This window comes from Geospiza fortis, unplaced genomic scaffold (genome assembly GCF_000277835.1).
Source record: "Geospiza fortis unplaced genomic scaffold, GeoFor_1.0 scaffold230, whole genome shotgun sequence".
Lineage (NCBI taxonomy): Eukaryota > Metazoa > Chordata > Aves > Passeriformes > Thraupidae > Geospiza > Geospiza fortis.
In genome coordinates this window covers 472,355-490,648 of record NW_005054564.1, presented here as the reverse complement: position 1 = coordinate 490,648, position 18,294 = coordinate 472,355, and the positions used below count along the sequence as shown (strand labels likewise).

At 43.7% G+C, this 18,294-nt stretch overlaps 1 protein-coding gene across 1 annotated transcript in view; it reads left to right on the top strand.

Annotated features, from left to right (window-relative positions):
- The window catches only part of TAF3 (TATA-box binding protein associated factor 3), a 104,947-nt gene extending 94,630 nt beyond the window's left edge, over window positions 1-10,317 (top strand). The window contains exons 4-6 of the mRNA XM_005429659.3: window positions 3,186-3,441; window positions 7,369-7,475; window positions 8,214-10,317. Of these exons, the coding sequence (XP_005429716.1) occupies window positions 3,186-3,441; window positions 7,369-7,475; window positions 8,214-8,328 (478 nt within the window). The 3' untranslated portion in view covers window positions 8,329-10,317. The remainder of the gene's footprint in view (window positions 1-3,185; window positions 3,442-7,368; window positions 7,476-8,213) is intronic.
- Window positions 10,318-18,294: the final 7,977 nt, after the last annotated feature.

The window sequence follows — 18,294 nt, the reverse complement described above, 5'->3', positions numbered from 1 at the left end:
TTTGGATTCAAAAACAACTTTTAATTGACCTTTTATCTTGCAGTGTAGAATCTGTTCATGGTACATTGCTAGGCAAGCAGCCTACAGAGAAATTCAGCTCTTGTCTCACAACTCTGATTGTGGTGGTGGTGGTTGATGTTCATTTGTGTTTGATTTCTGCAAAAAAATACTCATTTGGCCTCAATTTTAGAGTTCTTGGATTGGTATGGAGAAGGAGGTGAAAGTTTGTTTTATGTAGTATTGTACTTGCAGACTAAGTGATGATTTTGGACACATGAAAACACATTTGGGAAAGAAGGTAACAATATGTGTGTGGTGATGTCCCAAGGAGGAGTTTAGATCCCAGCAGGACTCAGGTACCAGGAGGATCGAGGCTCTGCTGCAGTGAGAGCCGCCTACTTGCAGTGAGCTCTGTGCCTCAATTTTCCTGTCTATAAAACAGAGCTCATAAATCTTGCCATCATTTACATAGTGTTTTGATATCAGGTTTCTCTCCAAGTCTGAAGTAACAGTAATTATTAGTCGTGGGACTGCTATTTCCCTTTGATTTCTCCCCACCTCCATATTCCATGCGTGCAGCCCCTTCTTCAGGACAGGCTAAACCACCCTCGCTGAGATTACTCCATCACCTCTAATGGTGCAGCACAAAACCATTCATTTCTCCGCTCTGGAGTCTAAAGTCTCTGAACTCCATTAGCCCAAGGGAGTGGTAGGCCCAAGCGTGCTCCGAAATGCCGATCTCCTGTTTTGATAACTGAGCTCTAAAATCAAGATAAACAAGCTGCCCTATATACTGAACATGTCCTAATTGCACACCTGAGGCCCGCCAGCCAATCGATGAGCGTGTGTCGCTCGCTAATGAATATTTGTACTTTTGGAAGTTTTCACATGTGGTGTTCCTTGCTGCTTCTGCAGTTATTAGCAGAGTGGCTTCGAAGACCCTGTGCAGGAGGATAACCTGGCTTTAGACCAAGAAACTCTGTAATTTAATTTCATGTGTTAGCTGGGCATGGTCACTCTTATTCAAATTGTATTAGCTAATACTTCTTTCAAACTGTTTACACTGCGTGCAAAGTTGTGTTTAAAGCCCTATTAGCTAATACATCTCCTAGTCTAGACTTGGGGAGGGTTGGCTCCCTGGAGAACTCCTAGCAGGATTTTGTTTACTTGCAGGAGGTGGGAGAGGGAGGCATGGAAAGAAGGGGCAATGATGTTTGAAACCATCCAAATGACTTGCTGTGCCAATATTTTGCTGTCAGTCCCTATGCTCGCTTTTATTATAGCTAGGAGTTTGTTTATTGAGAGATGGCTCTCCAGTCATGAGGATAACTTTGCAAACCAGGGGAGCACTGGCACCAACCAAGGCCTTAGACATTCAGCATTGGGAGCCAGGGCTGTCTGTGGAATGGGGAAGACATAGAAGAAGCATCTGAGTTGGGTATGGCAAGTCTGGCAGGAGCCCCAGGAGACTTTCACTGAACCAGAAACACATCATGAGCCAAAGAGAAAACTTCCTTGGTGAGAGATAACAGTGGCGTTTTGGATGTTCCCCACCAACAGGAGAAGGAGGCTGGTTTTGATGTGTAGGTTGCTCCTGGGATGGTCAGATAGTAGAACTTCCTTCCTTCTGCAAGTCACAGACAACATAAATTAATACTCCTGTACTTTGACTCACAGTCTAGCACCTTACTGACACATATACAGAGCCTGAGCCCCACATTAGGTACCTGAAGCAATCACTGGGACATAGGTAGTGTGAATGTCTTCAGTGTTGCTGATGGAAGAATCATCTATCACCCTTTAGATTTCATTCTTTGATTTTCTTCTCCTGTTCACTCAGAGAAGGTGTGATGCTGGAGCTGGGGCTTAGGCAGGACTACCAAACTCATTGCTCCTTTTTCTTTTACCAAGTATGTTTTTACTGTAACTCTGATTTTGTACTGCAAGTGGCATATCTTGTGAGAAAAAACACTATTATCTCAGCCAGGCATTACATACTGTATTATTCCAAGCCTTTCTCAAATGATGGCTTGGAATTTTATTGACTTGAAATTCAGACAATGTCTCCAATTGTAGTGATACTACCTTTGGAGTTGTAATAAATTCTAAAGTTGAACTTAGAATTCACATTGACAGTGGAGCCTGACATTCCTGGTTCTCAGGAGTCGTTGCAATTTGATTTTTGTCATGGTTTCTCTACTGATGTCTCAATTTTTTACTTTCTTAAATGATCCTTGTCCCTGGAATGTGTAACCTTTCTTTAAATCACCCTCTTCTTACAGTCCTGTCACAAATCAATCACACTCCCACAGTTACCATTCAAATATAAATAAATTAGTTAAATTATTTACCAAAATATGGTAAAACAAATCAACCTATCCTGTGTTTTGTTTGAGTTTTTGGTTGTTTTTTGGGTTGTTTTTGTTCTGTTTTTTTAAAACATCCTTTTCCTTCTCTTTATGTTTCTAACCTAGAGCCTTGTAGTAAGGGCAATTTCTGGCTTGTCTGTGAAATTGCATGCACATCAATAACACTGTGTATCAACAGTCATTAATAAAAGCTGGGTCCTCTATGTATCCCCCTTCCTGGGCAAGATTGTTCTATACAGTGTATTTACTAGAGCTACATCCTGTCTACTTCAGCTACTCGAGTAAGTAGCAATATTTTAACTGCTGAGTGTATAGTGTGCGTCATTTATTTGTCCTGACTAGATCCACTGCTGATTTCATAAACATTTGGGCAAAGAAATACCAAACTAGCAAATATTTGCAGAACCCCCTAATGTAGGATCTTAACAGGATGATATGGTCTCTCAGTTTGAAGATTAAAATCAGTGCTGTTCACAGCTGATTAACTTTCCTTTCTAATATTTCCCACAAATTGAGCTAATGCAATAAAACTTAACGAAACAAGGTTTAGTAAAGCCACAGAGAATATTTATAAGACAGTGAGGTACAGACTGGCTCAGGGTGTCCTGGCATTCACTTTGTAATGGCTCTGTGTTTTATCCTGTAAATAGATGGGTGCAGCAATGACAGCCGGGCTTGTGTGGGGTTGAAACAGCCTCTTTGGTGACTCCAGGCTGGCATGAATTAGCTGCTCTATATTTTCTTTCTCTCTAATGGGTGATTGATTGTTGATTTCTCTCCCATCAGCTCTAACAATTCTCAATGTTGCTCCTACAGAGTCATCAGCAAAGTGGTGTCAGCTCCAGAGGCCAAACCTTCCACTCCTGCGGCGCGGCCCAAAACGCCTCCGCCTGTGCCGTCACCGGCGCCAGCTCCTGTTCATGTCACCCCTCCTCCAGCTCCAGCTCCTCCTCCTCCACAGGCCACCATCTCACCTGTCCTGATCCCACCACCCTCCCCAGCCGTGTCAGCAGCTGGAGGCTCCAAAGCTCCCGTTCGGAGCGTGGTGACCGAGACCGTCAGTACTTACGTGGTAGGTGACACGTCCATGCTCTGTCCCATGCCAGGGGCATTCCTCCCTGGAATTGCTGAGCTCCTGCGTGGCTCATCGTCTCAAACTGATGGTTCCTGGAGTCCTGATGTTGCTCTCTGTTAAACTGCTGTTTATCCAGCCCTTGTTTCCACACACATGCTTTGAGGGGTTAATAACTTAATTGAAACGCTACAACTTGGACTGAATTTTTCATTGGTTCCCAGTTCCAAATTTAAGTTCTTTCTAACAAGTCCAGCTATGTCCCATATGATATTTTCTGCTAACTGAGCTAGAACACTTTTTTTTTGGAGGTGGAGGTTTTTTATAGGTGCTTTCAAAAGTGTTGAATTGAAACCTCAAATGTCAGACTCACCATAGATTTTGCTGTCAGTCAGGTAAAGTACAAAACCCTCATACAACATCAAGAACTTGACTTAGCCCTCATTTGAAATGTGTAGAGTCCACTAATCTCTTTCCTGGTTTTGTCGACATACAGAAATTGCAGATGTTTGTGCATCTCAGAAGTCTGTAGATTGTTCATTAGTCTGCACTTCATTTGTGTGTTTGACATGTGCTCTGAGCTTGGCCTGTGTCTGGCAGCATTCTTCATTCTTTTAGAAAAGTCTCTTGTGTACCATGGTGTAGGAACTGCATTCCCTAAAAGAATGTGGATATATGTCTGGGTAGGACAAGACTTGCTGTGCTGCTGAGAATTTCTGCTTTAAGTGCTGCGTGAAATGAAGTCCTGAGCATTCCTGATGCTTGAAAAGCAACGCAAGGGTAGCAGTGTTGTTATCCTCCCTGTCCTGGCTGAATTCCAGCTTGATTGGTGACACCTTGCTTTGCTGCAGTTTAAAAATCTCACCATTTAAAACACCTAAAGCTTACTTTTATTACAGAGTTTGCCGTGCTTGAATTGCAACATATGCATGATTTATTTAATTTTTATGAATCTTGATTTAGTATTGATTTCTAATATAAATCCACCCTGCATTTCTAATGGAAAGGTGCTTCCCTGCTGGACTTAAACTGCTGTATCATGTTACTGCTCTCTATTTAAACAGCTGCTACATTTCACTCCTGAGTTAGTTACAGCACTGGACAACGTCACAGGCTCTGCATGTCCTTAGGGTGCAGGACACAGCCTCACCTCTGCTATCACAGTGTAAACCCACAGTCACTCTTATTAATACAGTCACTAGTATTGTTGTCATTGTTATGTAGTAGCCAAAGGTTTCAAAATTTACTTTAAGAGAGAAGCATTTCCAAATGCTCTACTACATCCCATTTTCTTCTGTAACTGTGAAAATAAATAATTTAGAGATTATGTTAGTTTTAAAAATAAAAACATAGCACTTTGCCTAGGTACTTCCAGTGGTAACACACTTAGCACCTTTATGGAGAATTCAGAGGCTATGGAGGCTCCAGGTCATTTTTGCTTTTCACAGAACCATAGATTATCACAGAATAGTTTGGGTTGGAAGGAACCTTAAAGACCATCTTGATCCAGCCCCTCTGCCACAGGCAGGGACACCTTCCACTCAACCAGGTTATTCACAGCCCCATCCAACTTGGCCTTGAGCAGTTCCAGGGACAGGAACTCCACCACCTTTCTGGACAACCTGTACAGTGCCTCACCACCCTTATTGTCAATATTTTTTATCTAATACACAATCTAAACCTACCTCCCTTCCACTTAAGACCATTCCCTCTTGTCCTATCACTCCAGGCCCTTGTGAAAAGTGATGTTTTATAATATTATAGTTGAAACCAAGGCTTTACTGCATTAGGACCCAGCTATGTGCACATGCAGGGAGACACCTGATGTGACAGATTTATAAGTCAAAATACTCAGAGAGAGGTTGGGGAAGAAGAAAATGATTAATAACTATTAGCCTCTTGTATAAAGGAAATCCAGGAGACAGAATCATTTTCCTTAGATCACATGGGAAAGCTGTTCTAGAGATAAGAGTGGAGCCAGTGTGACAGAGGTGCCCAACTCCCTTGTGCAGGGGAGGAGAGGAGAGTGATTTTATAGCTCAAAACAGAAAGGATACACATCTCCCTGTTGGATAGCATCTCAGTGCATGTGCTCTGCTCATTAGCTCTCGGTGGTTTGTACTAACACAGCAACCAGCAATCCCACTCTGTGCCTCCTTGCATGACCCTTGGCTCATTAAGGAATGAGAAGTTATGCAATATTTTTAATATCCTTATTCAGCAGCCCAAGTTCTTGTTTAACAAACAGGCAGAGGTTTCTGTCATTATAGACCACCCTGCCCCTCTCCAGCCCCTGAGAGCCTGAGGCAGGCATTCTGCAGGGGAAAAAAATACCTGAAAAATTTAGTTTGGAAAAGTTAGGGTGTCTATTTTCTGATGGGGCAACATCTGGCAGTGCTGCCTACACCCAAAACAGGCAGCACCAGAAATGAGGTGCCTGTGCTGGGGGATGATGGGAGTATAACCAGGTGTTCAGGCAGGTTTTGTAGCCCTCAGCCCAACATCCCACAGCATCCCTTCTCTGCAGCACTGTGGCACAGCATCCCTTCTCTTCCCAGCAGGGTTATCCCACCAAAATGCCTCTGGAGCTCTTCACTCTGAGCCCAGACACTTCAGCTGGGGAGCAGATGCTTCTCTAGCAACTTAAAATGACTTTGCAGATGTGAGATTAGATGGTAGATAGGAATGATTATTGCAATCAATCAGCTTGGAAACTGAGTTAATTTTATGATGGTACCTACTCCATATCTCTGTTGGGAAGGGGATTGTTCCCTGGTTAGTATTTCTGGGACTTGTATTCTTGAGTTTTAAACCACAAAAACATGCAGGGCTTTAAGAAGAATCAGGGAAGAGTGATGTGTTGGTTGCAGCTCTGGTACGTTCCTATTGATTTTTCAGGAAGAGGTGTAAGATGTACAGACCACCGTGTAGTGGCTTTTTTTTTCTTACTAAGAACATTTGGGGCTTTTCATCTGCTACTTTTTAATATTGTGTTTGTAAGCTGTACAGATAGCAAAAAGTTATTGCCTGAGATATGTGTAAATGCACAAAAGCTGAGAACAAAACAATTTCTGCTTTTGAGATTCAGCGATAATGTGCAAATCTTCATAAAGGAGTGATGGAGTCAGGGCAATGCCCCAGACATTTTGTACTTTGTGTTGTTAATTGCACTCCTTTAGGTGGATTCTGTGACATTTTGCGTGTATGTTTTTAGTAAAGAGCTGTTCAAGAACCACTGGAAATGTAAAAATACAAACAATGGGTCGAGCAGGATATAAACATTAAAAAATGCATACGATGAACCCGGTGAGCAGCTGCCCAGTACTGTAAATGATCTGCCTTTCTTGTTTCATTTACCCTTTAGTAAATTGTACTGCGACATAAATGTCATAAGGGGAATGGAAAGTTACTCAGTAACAACTTTTTTTATATCCTGATCTTATCAGCTCGTTGGAGTTGAAGACTTTGGCTAATAAGTAATGCAGCAATATATACACACGGCGCTGTATATTTTACATGCACATAAGAACTGTTATCTTACGCAGGAGGCTGCCGTGGCTCCTGCTTGCCATTAACAGGGTAGAATTTTAAAAGTATAGACAGAGAGGGAATTGTGTCCTTAAGCCCTGGCTCTGTGTGTGAATGCCTGTGCTTAGGTTGGGTGGTGTAACTGGCTTTACTGGTTTACAGGACAATGCAGGAAAATACATGATTTTGTCGTCATGAGCAGTGTAGGAAAATCAATTAAGACGTTAACACTGAGCTCTCATGATCAGAGAATTCACACATGACAACAGGGGCTGCTGAATGGCTTAGCCAGATAAGCAAGAAACCTTTTTTTTTGTTGGTGGTTTGTTTTTTTTTAATGTCAATTTTCCTGCCTACTTAGCCCTGAAAACCAGCTAACTTTGCTTTTCTTTGCACCAGATCCGAGACGAGTGGGGTAACCAGATCTGGATCTGTCCTGGCTGTAACAAGCCAGATGATGGCAGTCCAATGATAGGTTGTGATGACTGCGATGATTGGTATCACTGGTAAGTTCCTCTCATCCATCCTGCTCTGCCAGTGCCTGGCAGATTGGGGCTATATTATTAAAAAACCTTTTTTTCTAATAGTTCATGACGTTGGGAATATTTAAATAGCTTTACTGTGTCCAATTTAATAATCTGGAAGATATTTTTATCTCTGTTGCTCTGAAATTTGAAAAGGCAGATTTTAAGCTGTGAAGGAGAGTTACTTTTTAATTAATGGGCATTGGTGATAACGGTTGTTTTTGAAACTGCTGGGAAATATTGCTGATTCCGGTAATTTTGTGAGAACTACAGGATTATGAGCACAGTGTATACAGATAGACAGTTCAAATTATGAAGCATTGTATGAACAGTAATATAAATGTCAGCTCTTATAAAAAGGTTAGGGGAAATTAATCACTTTTTAGGCAATTTTTTTAAAAGCTACATAAAATCATAAGGGTTTTTTGCAGATGCGTTAAAGAAGCATTTGAAATTATTTTAAATCTAGTCTATTACACCTGAAAGTGCACTCATATTTTCTACTAAAACAACACTTTTTATCTGAGTATCCTTTTGATACTTGTCTTTTGTTTCAAAGCAAGAGTTCTTAGGTTTTGATCATTATATTTGTTAAGATAATTGCTGTATTAATTCAAAGGCCAGATCCAGTCTCCCACTGGCAAGTTGCATTTTTTGGAGTAAGACACAAAAGCAACGTTACTCCACTGAGGTGATGTGATATTTTCCTGTCCTTCACAGGCCTTGCGTTGGGCTTACGGCTGCACCCCCAGAAGAGATGCAGTGGTTCTGCTCCAAGTGTGCCAACAAAAGGAAGGATAAAAAACACAAGAAGAGGAAGCACAGGGCACACTGAAGGCTTGGCAGGGACTGAAATCGTGCGGTCACCGTGGCACCTCCCGCCCCGACTCGGCTGCAGGAGGGATCCACCCTGCCAGGGTCGTTTGTGTCCCTGCAGTGAATCAGGGGCGAGGAGATGCCCTTGCTCAGGGGCTGTTGGTTTCACAGACAGTCCGAGCCCAGGGCATTGGATTTTGGTACATTCTGATGCTGTTTCTTCCCCCTGGCAAGGGGAGTTTGCACAAAGCGCCGTGAAGGCTTCGGTGGTTCCCGGGACCGCTCCCGCTCCTGTGGCTCGGCAGCAACGCGGATGAATGTTGTAAATACAGATATCTGTCCTATTCTTTCTCGATTTGTTATTAATCCCTCTTGAACCTTTGCAGTAAGGTGCTGAGAGGAGGAGAAAATGTAAATTGCAGTAAGTTGTAAACTGAGACAACCTTCTGGAATGATTTCTGTAGTCTGGATACAGTTCAGCCTCGACTCTTGCTGAGCCAGATAATCATAATGTGGAAATAAAAAGTGGCTGGTAAATATTTTTGTGATGAGAATATATGAAGCTTTTTTCCTTGATTTTTAGTACTAACATAAAATAAACATGTTCAAGCTTTTGTGATATATCTTCTATTTTTTAAAAAAAAAGTTTCTATTGTGTCAATTTTTTTCTTCCGTGTGAATTTCTTTTGGTGGACCTGTAATATATTTTATACATTGATTTTTAGTTTGTTGTTTTGTTTTTTTTTTTTAAAGTCTTTGTCAACCTAACTTTTCATTGCTTGTACATTTCATCAGTGTGTAAAAACACTTCCCATTAAAAGATTTTCACATGTGTAAATAGCTGATATTTATAAAGTAATTTTTTTTTAATTATTTTTTAGGGCTTGAGGATTTTTGTTGTCGTTTGCCCGAGAATACAAACCTAGCAGCTACTAAAAGCCCGGGTGACAAACGCCTGTCCTCATGGCTGTGAGGGATTGGTGAGCTCTGCCCCAGCTGTGCGTGCAGGAGGAGGTGGCCAGCACCGTAATTAGGCCTTGATTCAGATACTTAAACATGTGGTAACTTCTTAAGAAGTGAGTAATCCTATTGCCTTCAAGGAGCCTGTTCCCACACTTGGTTATACATGTGCTTAAATGCTTTCTGAATTGGGAGCTTAGGCCAGGGGGGCTCTGCACTTCTGGTGGCAGCTACAGCATGTTAATCTGTAGCTGGAATGGACTTTTTTTTCCCCCTTTTTCTCCTTTTTTTGTTTTTTTTTTTTTTAAACAAGTGGTTAGTGAGTTTGCCAAAAGCATTGTATTTAGGTAGAGGAGATGCTGGTGTGTTCCTCTGCTTTGTGTATCCCCTTGGAAAGACCAGTAAACTGGATCCCAGACACATTCCCCCTTGAAAATGTGAGGGGAAGGTGCAGAGAAACTGAAATAAAAGTCAGTGTTAGATATTGTAGTGCAATGGGTCTCAGAGCTAAATAAGAATAAATCTTGAAAACAATTTATGCCTTTGTTTTTCTAATCAATTTTAGATTGCATTGGTTAATTTGGGGATATTTGTATTTTAAACCAATGCAGTGAGAAAGTCTGATGTTGGAGAAATATGACCCTTTAGCCTGTTGTGCAGATATTAAGAGTTATTTTTTAAATGCATCCAAATTGATATTAATGAGAGTGAATTAGTCATGTTTTTAAAAGTACCGGTCTAGTTAGGGAAATGAGGCTTTGCTGATAGAACTGTTAAATTGCAAATCAGTGGTGATATGGATGAAATTGGTTTATTAAAAGTGCACTGTTACCTGCTTTGTTCAATGCCATCTCGTTTATGTTCCGTCCCTGTTAATTACCAGTCAAGAAAGTTCTTGGGTTTGATTTTTTTTATTCTATTTTATTTTGAATTGTTGGATGTTGCAATGCTGATTTTTGGTTTTTTCCACATGTAATGTGCAGACATACAAAATACGCTGTCTTTGGTCATTTCTGGTTGCAATAATAAAGAAATTAGCTTTTGGTAAGTTGTTTATGCATTTCCTCCTCCTCTCCATGAATCAGAACTTCTCACATTTAATCAGCTGAATTACTCAGGATGCCATGGGAGGGCTGAACTTGCCCTGTTGGATGGTTGTTCAGCTCTTTCTCTGCATGCTTGGCCTTGCTGCTGCTGGGTTTGTTTCTTAACCTGGCTTTTATGATTTTATAAATGACCCCTGTGGCAATAAAACCAAAGCATCATTTTCAGGAGGCTTGTGTGGCTGAGGGGATTAGTAACAGGAGAAGGGGCCCTTCACCTCCGGGTCATCAGTTTGAAGCCACGCTTGGTGCTGAGCCTGCCTCCCTTTCACTTATGCTGCTGTGGATCAGGAATCAGTGGCATTAATGAATAGTCATTCCAGAAATGGTTATCCCTGAGCAGCCATGTGGCTTGGACCTTCTTTACAGCCCCTGGCCCCACCCAGCCCTGAGCAAGAAGCCCGGCTCCTTCCCCAGACTTTTGTATTTGCTGCTGGTAACTTCAGAGGTTGTGTGTCTTCTCCATAAACTTTGTGTATGGAAAGTGAGGGAGCAGTTGGGGCTGCTCCCTAGAGTCTCTGCTTGATTTTGGGGTGGGGATGTGAGTCCTTTCATGATTTGTGTTTTGGACAGAACCATCCATGAGAAGGGGGCACAGTGGGTGGGCTGCAGGTTGGTTTGCTTGTCATGGAAGAACATCCATGTCTCTGAATGGTTTTCCTGCCTTGAAATGCTGCTTCATCAAGGGAAGCATCAGTGGGTGGTATGGAGTTTAGAAAGTAAAGAATTGAAGAGTTTTCAGTGAGGAGACAACTCACCAGCTGCTGCACTATTAAGGGTGGGCAGGTACAATTTTCCCCCTTTATGGATGCACCGTGTGAAGTGGATTTAAGCAGGACGGTGAGGATGAGTCGTAAATACTCAAGAAAAGAGCACAAAAACTACCCCGTGAGAAAAGCTTGTTGAATCCTGCTGTTACTCTGGGGCCAGATTTTTATCTGGAGTCAGTTGGGAGTCAGTTGGAGCTGTGTCAGTTTACAGCAGCCCAGGAGCTGCCCACTGGCACGGCCGGTATTGGGGCTGGGGAGCAGCTCCGTTTGGAGAATTTTTCATTCTTTTTATCCTTTTCATGTTTTTTATCCAGGGCAGCTTGTGCCTGTGGGTCACTGTGCTGGGTGCTGGCTGTGAAGCAGGTTAGTCATTAGGCAAAATTGCAGCTTGTTAATGAGTTTTGCATCCAGAAAAAAACAAGGAGTTGATATCGAGACAGTAAGCACAAAGCTCAGAAATGGAAGAAACTATCTTGACTGCTGATTTTTATTGGAGGACACAGATATAAAAGCAGAGCATCCATCCCTGGAGTAATGGAAATGCCCTTTTCCCAAGATAATCTTTCTTTGGTCCTGTATGTTGTGCTCAGAGCATCATTTCTCTGCTTGACAAGGTGTTTCTCTTCTGAAGGTGTCCACAGCTAAGTACAGTGAGGATCTTTATGCTCTGCAACTGATTTGTGATTCCAAATGTCCTGGAAGAGAAAGGGAATTTAAAAAAAAACCCAAATCGGAGGGTATCAGAGCCTGCTGACTTTGTCTGGGCTTTAGAGAGATAAAATATAGTGTATTACTTCACTGTATCACCTAAACCTTCTTTGTTCTCCTTTCAATAGGACGATTAAACAAAGACCTACTAACCAAATTAAAGTATAAAATGAACGCTGAGATATGGAAACCTTGCCAGGAAGAATGTTAATGAATGAAGTTCACTAAAGGCATGCTGGCTAAGTTTTCAATACAAATAGTTTTATGGCCAATCTCTTTAGATCATAGCAGTTTTCTTTAGAAGTTTTAAGTCTCAAAAGTAGATGAGTTTCCTTCACTGGGGAATGAATTAGATAATGCTCTGAATAAACTCCCTCTTCGCCGTCTTGTCAGTCATGCCGCTTAGGAAACTCGCCCTTTCTTCTGGGGACTTTTGGATCAGCTGTAACCTCAAAAGTAGAAAGCTGCTATTAATCCATGTGTGCTGGATGGCAGAGGAGGCTGTAACGGGAGATTTGCAGCCAGCAAACAGCTCTTGTACCTGGCTCTTGTGAGCAGAAACCATTAACTGTGAGCTGGGGCAGCCGAGCCAAGGGTGCTTTCCCTCCAAGGTGCTGCTTCAGCCTCTTCCAGGTTTGCAGTGTGTGAAGGAGGGGGGTCAGACTTTTTATTTAATAGGATCTGTGGTGGTAGGACAAAACAAAAGGAGGGTTCATTCAGAGTGAGTGTAAGGAAAAGGGTTTTTATGGTGACGGGGTGAAACACTATAGCAGGTTACCCAGAGGGGTGGTGGATGCCCCATCCCTGGGAGGGGTGAAACACTATAGCAGGTTACCCAGCGGGGTGGTGGATGCCCCATCCCTGGGAACTTTCCATGTCAAAGTTGGACAGGGCTTGGAGCTACCTGGTCTAGTGGAAGGTGTCCCTGGACATGGCAGAGGGGTTGGAATGAGATGATCTTTAAGGTCCCTTCCAACCTCAGCCATCCTAGGGTTCTATGATTCTAAGATGCTTATGGAGTGACCTTTTGCACCAGGACTTTAAATCCTGTGGTACTCCTCACAGGGAGAGAGGAGAGCTGAGGGCTTCGAGACCATCTGTTCCCCCTTGGCAGTCACCCCTTAAATTTTCCTTCTAGTCCTTGTCTTCTCCAGAGTTCTGGCCCCTTAACTCAGGTGTCAGGTGCCAAAGCCAGCACAGCTCAGCAGCTGATGGATGTCACCATTCCAGAATGGTGACACTAAACGTGCTCACGGCTGAGGTTTGGTGCCATATTGGTTGGAAATAGATAATCTCTAAACAGATGATCCCTTTCAACCTAAACCTTTCTGCTATTCAGTGATTGCTGCCTCAAGCTTTCATCAAGAAGGCAAATTTCCTTCAGAAAACAAAATGTGAGGTAAACCTGGGATAGGTGGAAGATTTTCCATGCAATTTGTAAAACACAATGAGAAAATAATTTCATGTGAACACAACTCCCTGTTATGTTTTCAATATGAATGCTCCCTTAATGACTATGAAACAGCTTTACAAAACCAAACAGAAAATAATTTGATTATTTTATTGCCTAAACAAGGGGATGACAGAGAAGTAGACTTGGAACATATTTACAGAAATTTAGGCTTCATCACCTATCATGAGCAGGAATTTGGTTTACAAATTCCAAAGTCTTTCCTGTCAATTCCTCCCTAAGCCAGCATCTTGCTGTGCCTGTCATTTGCTTGCTGTGGGACTAATGACAAGTGTGATGGCGTGTCACCAGCCCTGTTGTCACCTGGGGCCTCCAATGCCACTGCTGCTTAACTGTGCACAGGTGACCTTCATCCTTCTTCCTTCAAGGTGATCCCTCACCAGGTGTGGGACTGGGCACTGTTTGCAATGGATTTTTTTAAATTTGGCATCCAGATTTAGAAAAAATATATAATTTTTTTCCTCTTACATAAATTAATTAGGAAATAGGGACAGGACATAGTGTGCTGTGGTTTATTTTTGATTGAGTTGTCATTTACAGTACTTTTTGATAAATGCTGTCAGAATTGTCTTTTTAGGGATACACCTCTGCTTGTGGGTTTTTCTTGTCCAAATGGTCACCACTGCATGGATTCAAAGGGAAAAACTTGGTCTTGCTACCAGGAAAGCTGGGCACAGCTCTCAGCTCTGCCGTGGTGTGTTCAGGTGCAGGATCAGAGCATGTCCCAGTTTCCATCCACAGGAGGAGGATAACGTTTCCTGCTCTGTGAAGCCCAGACCTTCCCATGGTTTAAATAACAATAACACCCTTCACAAGGGCTGGATAAAAGTACAGAGACATTGGGAGCTTCCCCAGTGACAGAACTGTCCTTGAACCTGCTCCTCAGCTGAAAATGTGTTTTCATTGAAGTTGGGAACTGGAAACCATCTACAGCCCTCCAGAACCAAAGAGATCCTTTGGCTTTGCAGGCTTTACTTGACCATCTTCCAATAACTTTTCCAACATGAAACCAACTCTCTTTTCCTCCACTGATTTCAAGCTTTTCTCTGAAAGGAGCTGATCTGAGCTCACATTAAGACCTTATTTTCCTACTAGCTCTTCTTTGCTTCCAGGGATATCTGGTGGAGTTTATCTGAGAAGCAGCTTCTTGCTTAAAATTACTTTGGGGACGTCAAAAAACGCCTCTCATAATTTGTACAATAGCTGCCTTCTCTGGGCCTTGTGGGCTGTGAAATGCCTGCATTGGTGCTTGGAGCTGGCACGTATTAAGGTGCTGTGGATGAAGTGATGCTGTTGTTCTCTATATTTTCTGCAAAGACAGATGCTCAGTCAAGCCCAAAATCCAGGACTTTGCCTTGATATCTAATAACCCGACCCAACCATTGGCTCTCAGTGCCACCTACTCTCTAAAATCTGCTGGATTTGCAGTGCCACTGCTCAGGAGAAACCACATCCCTCCAGCCCTCACAGTCTTGGCTGGCTAAATGCTGCATTGTTTTGTTTTCAGGATTTCTGACCAAAAAAAACCCAAAAAAAAACCAAACAAAAAAAGAACTTTCCCAGAGCAAGGGTGTTCATTGGTTTCATGCTGAGGACTCCACTGAAGGAGTTGTAGCTCTCTAATACATGAGATGATGTTTAAGGAATGATCTGTGATGTTTAGGGAATATAACCATGACCTGTGATGTTTAGGGAATATAATCATGACCTGTGTGACGTCTTGAGCTGAGCCAGTGAGAGAGTCAGATGAAAATGCTTGAATCTGGGGAAGCCTGCAATCGAGAAATGTCTTCCAAATTCACTGAACGTAAACTTCATATGCCACAAGCCCATCCTGTCTGGGGTGATTTTAAAGTCTACCTGGAGGTTCCACATAAACATAGCAAAGCTCAAGCAGCTATTGCTCTGCACCCACTTAACCTTTATTAGGACTTAATTTACTTATGTTAATCAGATCACAAGGATCTATTTTGCAAAACCCTTGTATCCCTTAGAATTGGGAAAAACATTTGCCTACCAACGTCTTTAGAAGCAGACCCTGCTTGATTCTCTGTGGTTTCTCTCATCTGCAAATTTTGGCTACAAGAACACTTCTGTGGGGGCCATAAGGATGGGCTGGTTTTGCCCTGTGCACCCAAGTCACAGTGATTCCAATTCAGATGTGTTTAAGATGACAATTTAGGTATTTGGAAGTTCATAGAATCACAGAATCATAGAATGGTTTGGGTTGGAAGGGGCCTTAAAAATCATCTCATTCCAACCCCCCTGCCATGGGCAGGGACACCTTCCACTATCCCAGGGTGTTCCAAGCCCCATCCAACCTGACCTTGAGCCCTTCCAGGGGGCAGCCACAGCTTCTCTAGGCAACCTGTGCCAGGGCCTCAGCAAGCTCACCATCAAGAATTTTCTTCCTTATAACTAATCTAAGTCTCTCTTCTCTTAGTTTAAAGCCATGTCCAATCACTATCTGTGTGTACATTTGTCTCTAATTAATCCAATCAACATGAGATATTTTCATTCTTTCGAAGAGCTTGTATGGGAATAGGATGAAGGGGAGAGCAGAGGGTGAAATGTTTTAAGCTCCTGAGAAAACACAGAGTAGATGTGTTTGTCCAGCTTGATTCCACCTTCACCCCTCTTCACCTCCTTTTCAGGCTTTGGTGTTCATGATTTGCCAAATGCAGGGCCAGACCTTCCTGCCCAGCATCTTTGGAAAACTTAATTCTTTGGAGTAAAAACAGGAGCCCTTTGCAACTTCCTGCAAGCACCTCCCAGGGCAGATCCGCTGCTGCTAATGCCAGCGAGGCCCAAGGTGAGCTTTTGGCTGGTATCAAATCCTCCTCTCAAGCCAAGAAGTTCCCACTACTAGAGAGCAACACTATGGTCTACTTAAGTTTTGTAAGCCCTTAATGAGTCACTTGATATCAGGCGGATCAGCTGGCTTACATGGAAAGGGCTCCTGTTTCTCCTGGTGGCGTTGGCCGCGGCGCGCGGAGCTCCAGTGACTGATCCTTCCTACACCCATTGCACAAGGATCCACACAGCGATGGACTCATCTCGGATTCCTGCAGGAGGTGGTGACAGAGCTCCACCTTAATGAGTTCATCGCCCTGCCAGCATTCTTCCCACACCCAGGTGCCCGTGTTGGCACTGCTGTGCTGTACCAGCTCGCTGGAAAGCATTCCCTGGGATTTTAACAGGGTACAAATCTCGGGATACCCGCCTGGCTCCTCATTTTCAGTTGGTCTTGGTTGGTGGTCTGCTGGTGTTTACGAGCAGAACCAAGCGTGCTGGTTTGGTGTCAGGGAAGGAGGGTGGTTCAGAGACACGGGGGGGGACCAGATTAATTTCCAGAGCTCCGACTAGGCCAAGTTTTGTACGAGTCACTGAGTGTGCAGGTGGGTGGAGGGAGGAGCCAGTGCCTTAGCCCGCGCCTGAGGCTCTGGTGAGTGTTAAACCCGCTCTGTTTACCAAAGCCATGCTTAAATGGCTGCAGAGCTGCATCACATCTTTGTTTTTCTTCTGGCTTCTGGATGGCATGCACTGGTCATGGAGTTAAGACTTGCCAAATCACATTGCTCAGGCCTCTGATATGAATCCTGCCTCCGATGCACACCTTGCAAAATAGTTTCAGAGCTGAACGTGCTCTTGGCATTGCCTCCCCCAAGGTACTCTGATTTTCTGCAACAACGTATTAATTTAGCTGTTTACTTCCATTTTGGGTTATCCTTCTCTCAATCAGAAGTGTCCTGCTTGCATTGAATCCCTTACTTTCACTTGTCTGACACCACGTTTCCCCTCTGTGCAAGACAAGTACCTCTTATCATTTGCTGGAGGTGGATCTTCCAAACTTTCTATCCTGAAAGAAGGCAGATTTAGGATGGATATAATATAGTATATTATTTTTGACTGTGAGGTTGATGAGGACTGGAACAGCTTGCCGAGAGTAGTGGATGATGACCCATCCCTGGAAGTGTCCAAGGCCAGGTTGGATGGGGCTTGGAGCAACCTGGTTTAGTGGAAGGTGTCCCTGCCCATGGCAGGAGGGTTGGAACAGGATGATCTTCAAAGTCTCTTCCAACCCAAACCATTTTATGCTTCTATTACCCTAGATATCCAGTCAAATTTCCCATCCTGGTGCAGCACATCCCACCTTGCCATTCCCACACGTGCATTTGGGCAAGGCAGCTGCGTGTCCCTGTGTTTGCTGGGAGAGGGTAATAAAACCAGGTAACTATCCAGCGTTGGTATTTGTGTAATGGCTTAGGGACTCAAAAGCTGTGGCTGTTCCCATCAGATGTACCTGGAGAAATCCTGGGGCCAGGCGAGCATCACTCACTTTCTGTGAACAAGGGCTGATTTGTTTTCTGCTGGCATTTCGAGCAGCGAAACCAAAGCAGGGCGGTGACGTGACTTGTGCCAGGTCAGAGAGCACATCGGGGGCACAGCCAGGATGGGATCAGCACCTCTGAGCTCCCCACAGCCTCAATGGGAACAGGCACCTCTGAGCTCCCCACAGCCAGGATGGGATCAGCACCTCTGAGCTCCCCACAGCCAGGATGGGATCAGGCACCTCTGAGCTCCCCACAGCCATGATGGGAACAGGCCCCTCTGAGCTCCCCACAGCCAGGATGGGAACAGGCCCCTCTGAGCTCCCCACAGCCAGGATGGGCACAGCACCTCTGAGCTCCCCACAGCCAGGATGGGCACAGCACCTCTGAGCTCCCACCGATGCCAAGCTGACCACTGCTGCCAGCACTGTCTGAGGCCAAGAGCGTCAGTGTCTGCACCTAATGGCACAAGAAGGGAAATTTTCTTCTGCTTTCTAAGGCTGAGGTTCCCTCTAGCAGCTGATCCTTGGTTAATAGTGACTTTTGTTGCAGAATACACCTTTGAGGCTCTTTCATCCTGGGGTACCTGTCCAGGTACTTTTCCAGGCACCTTTATATGAACATGTCACTGGGGGCACAAGT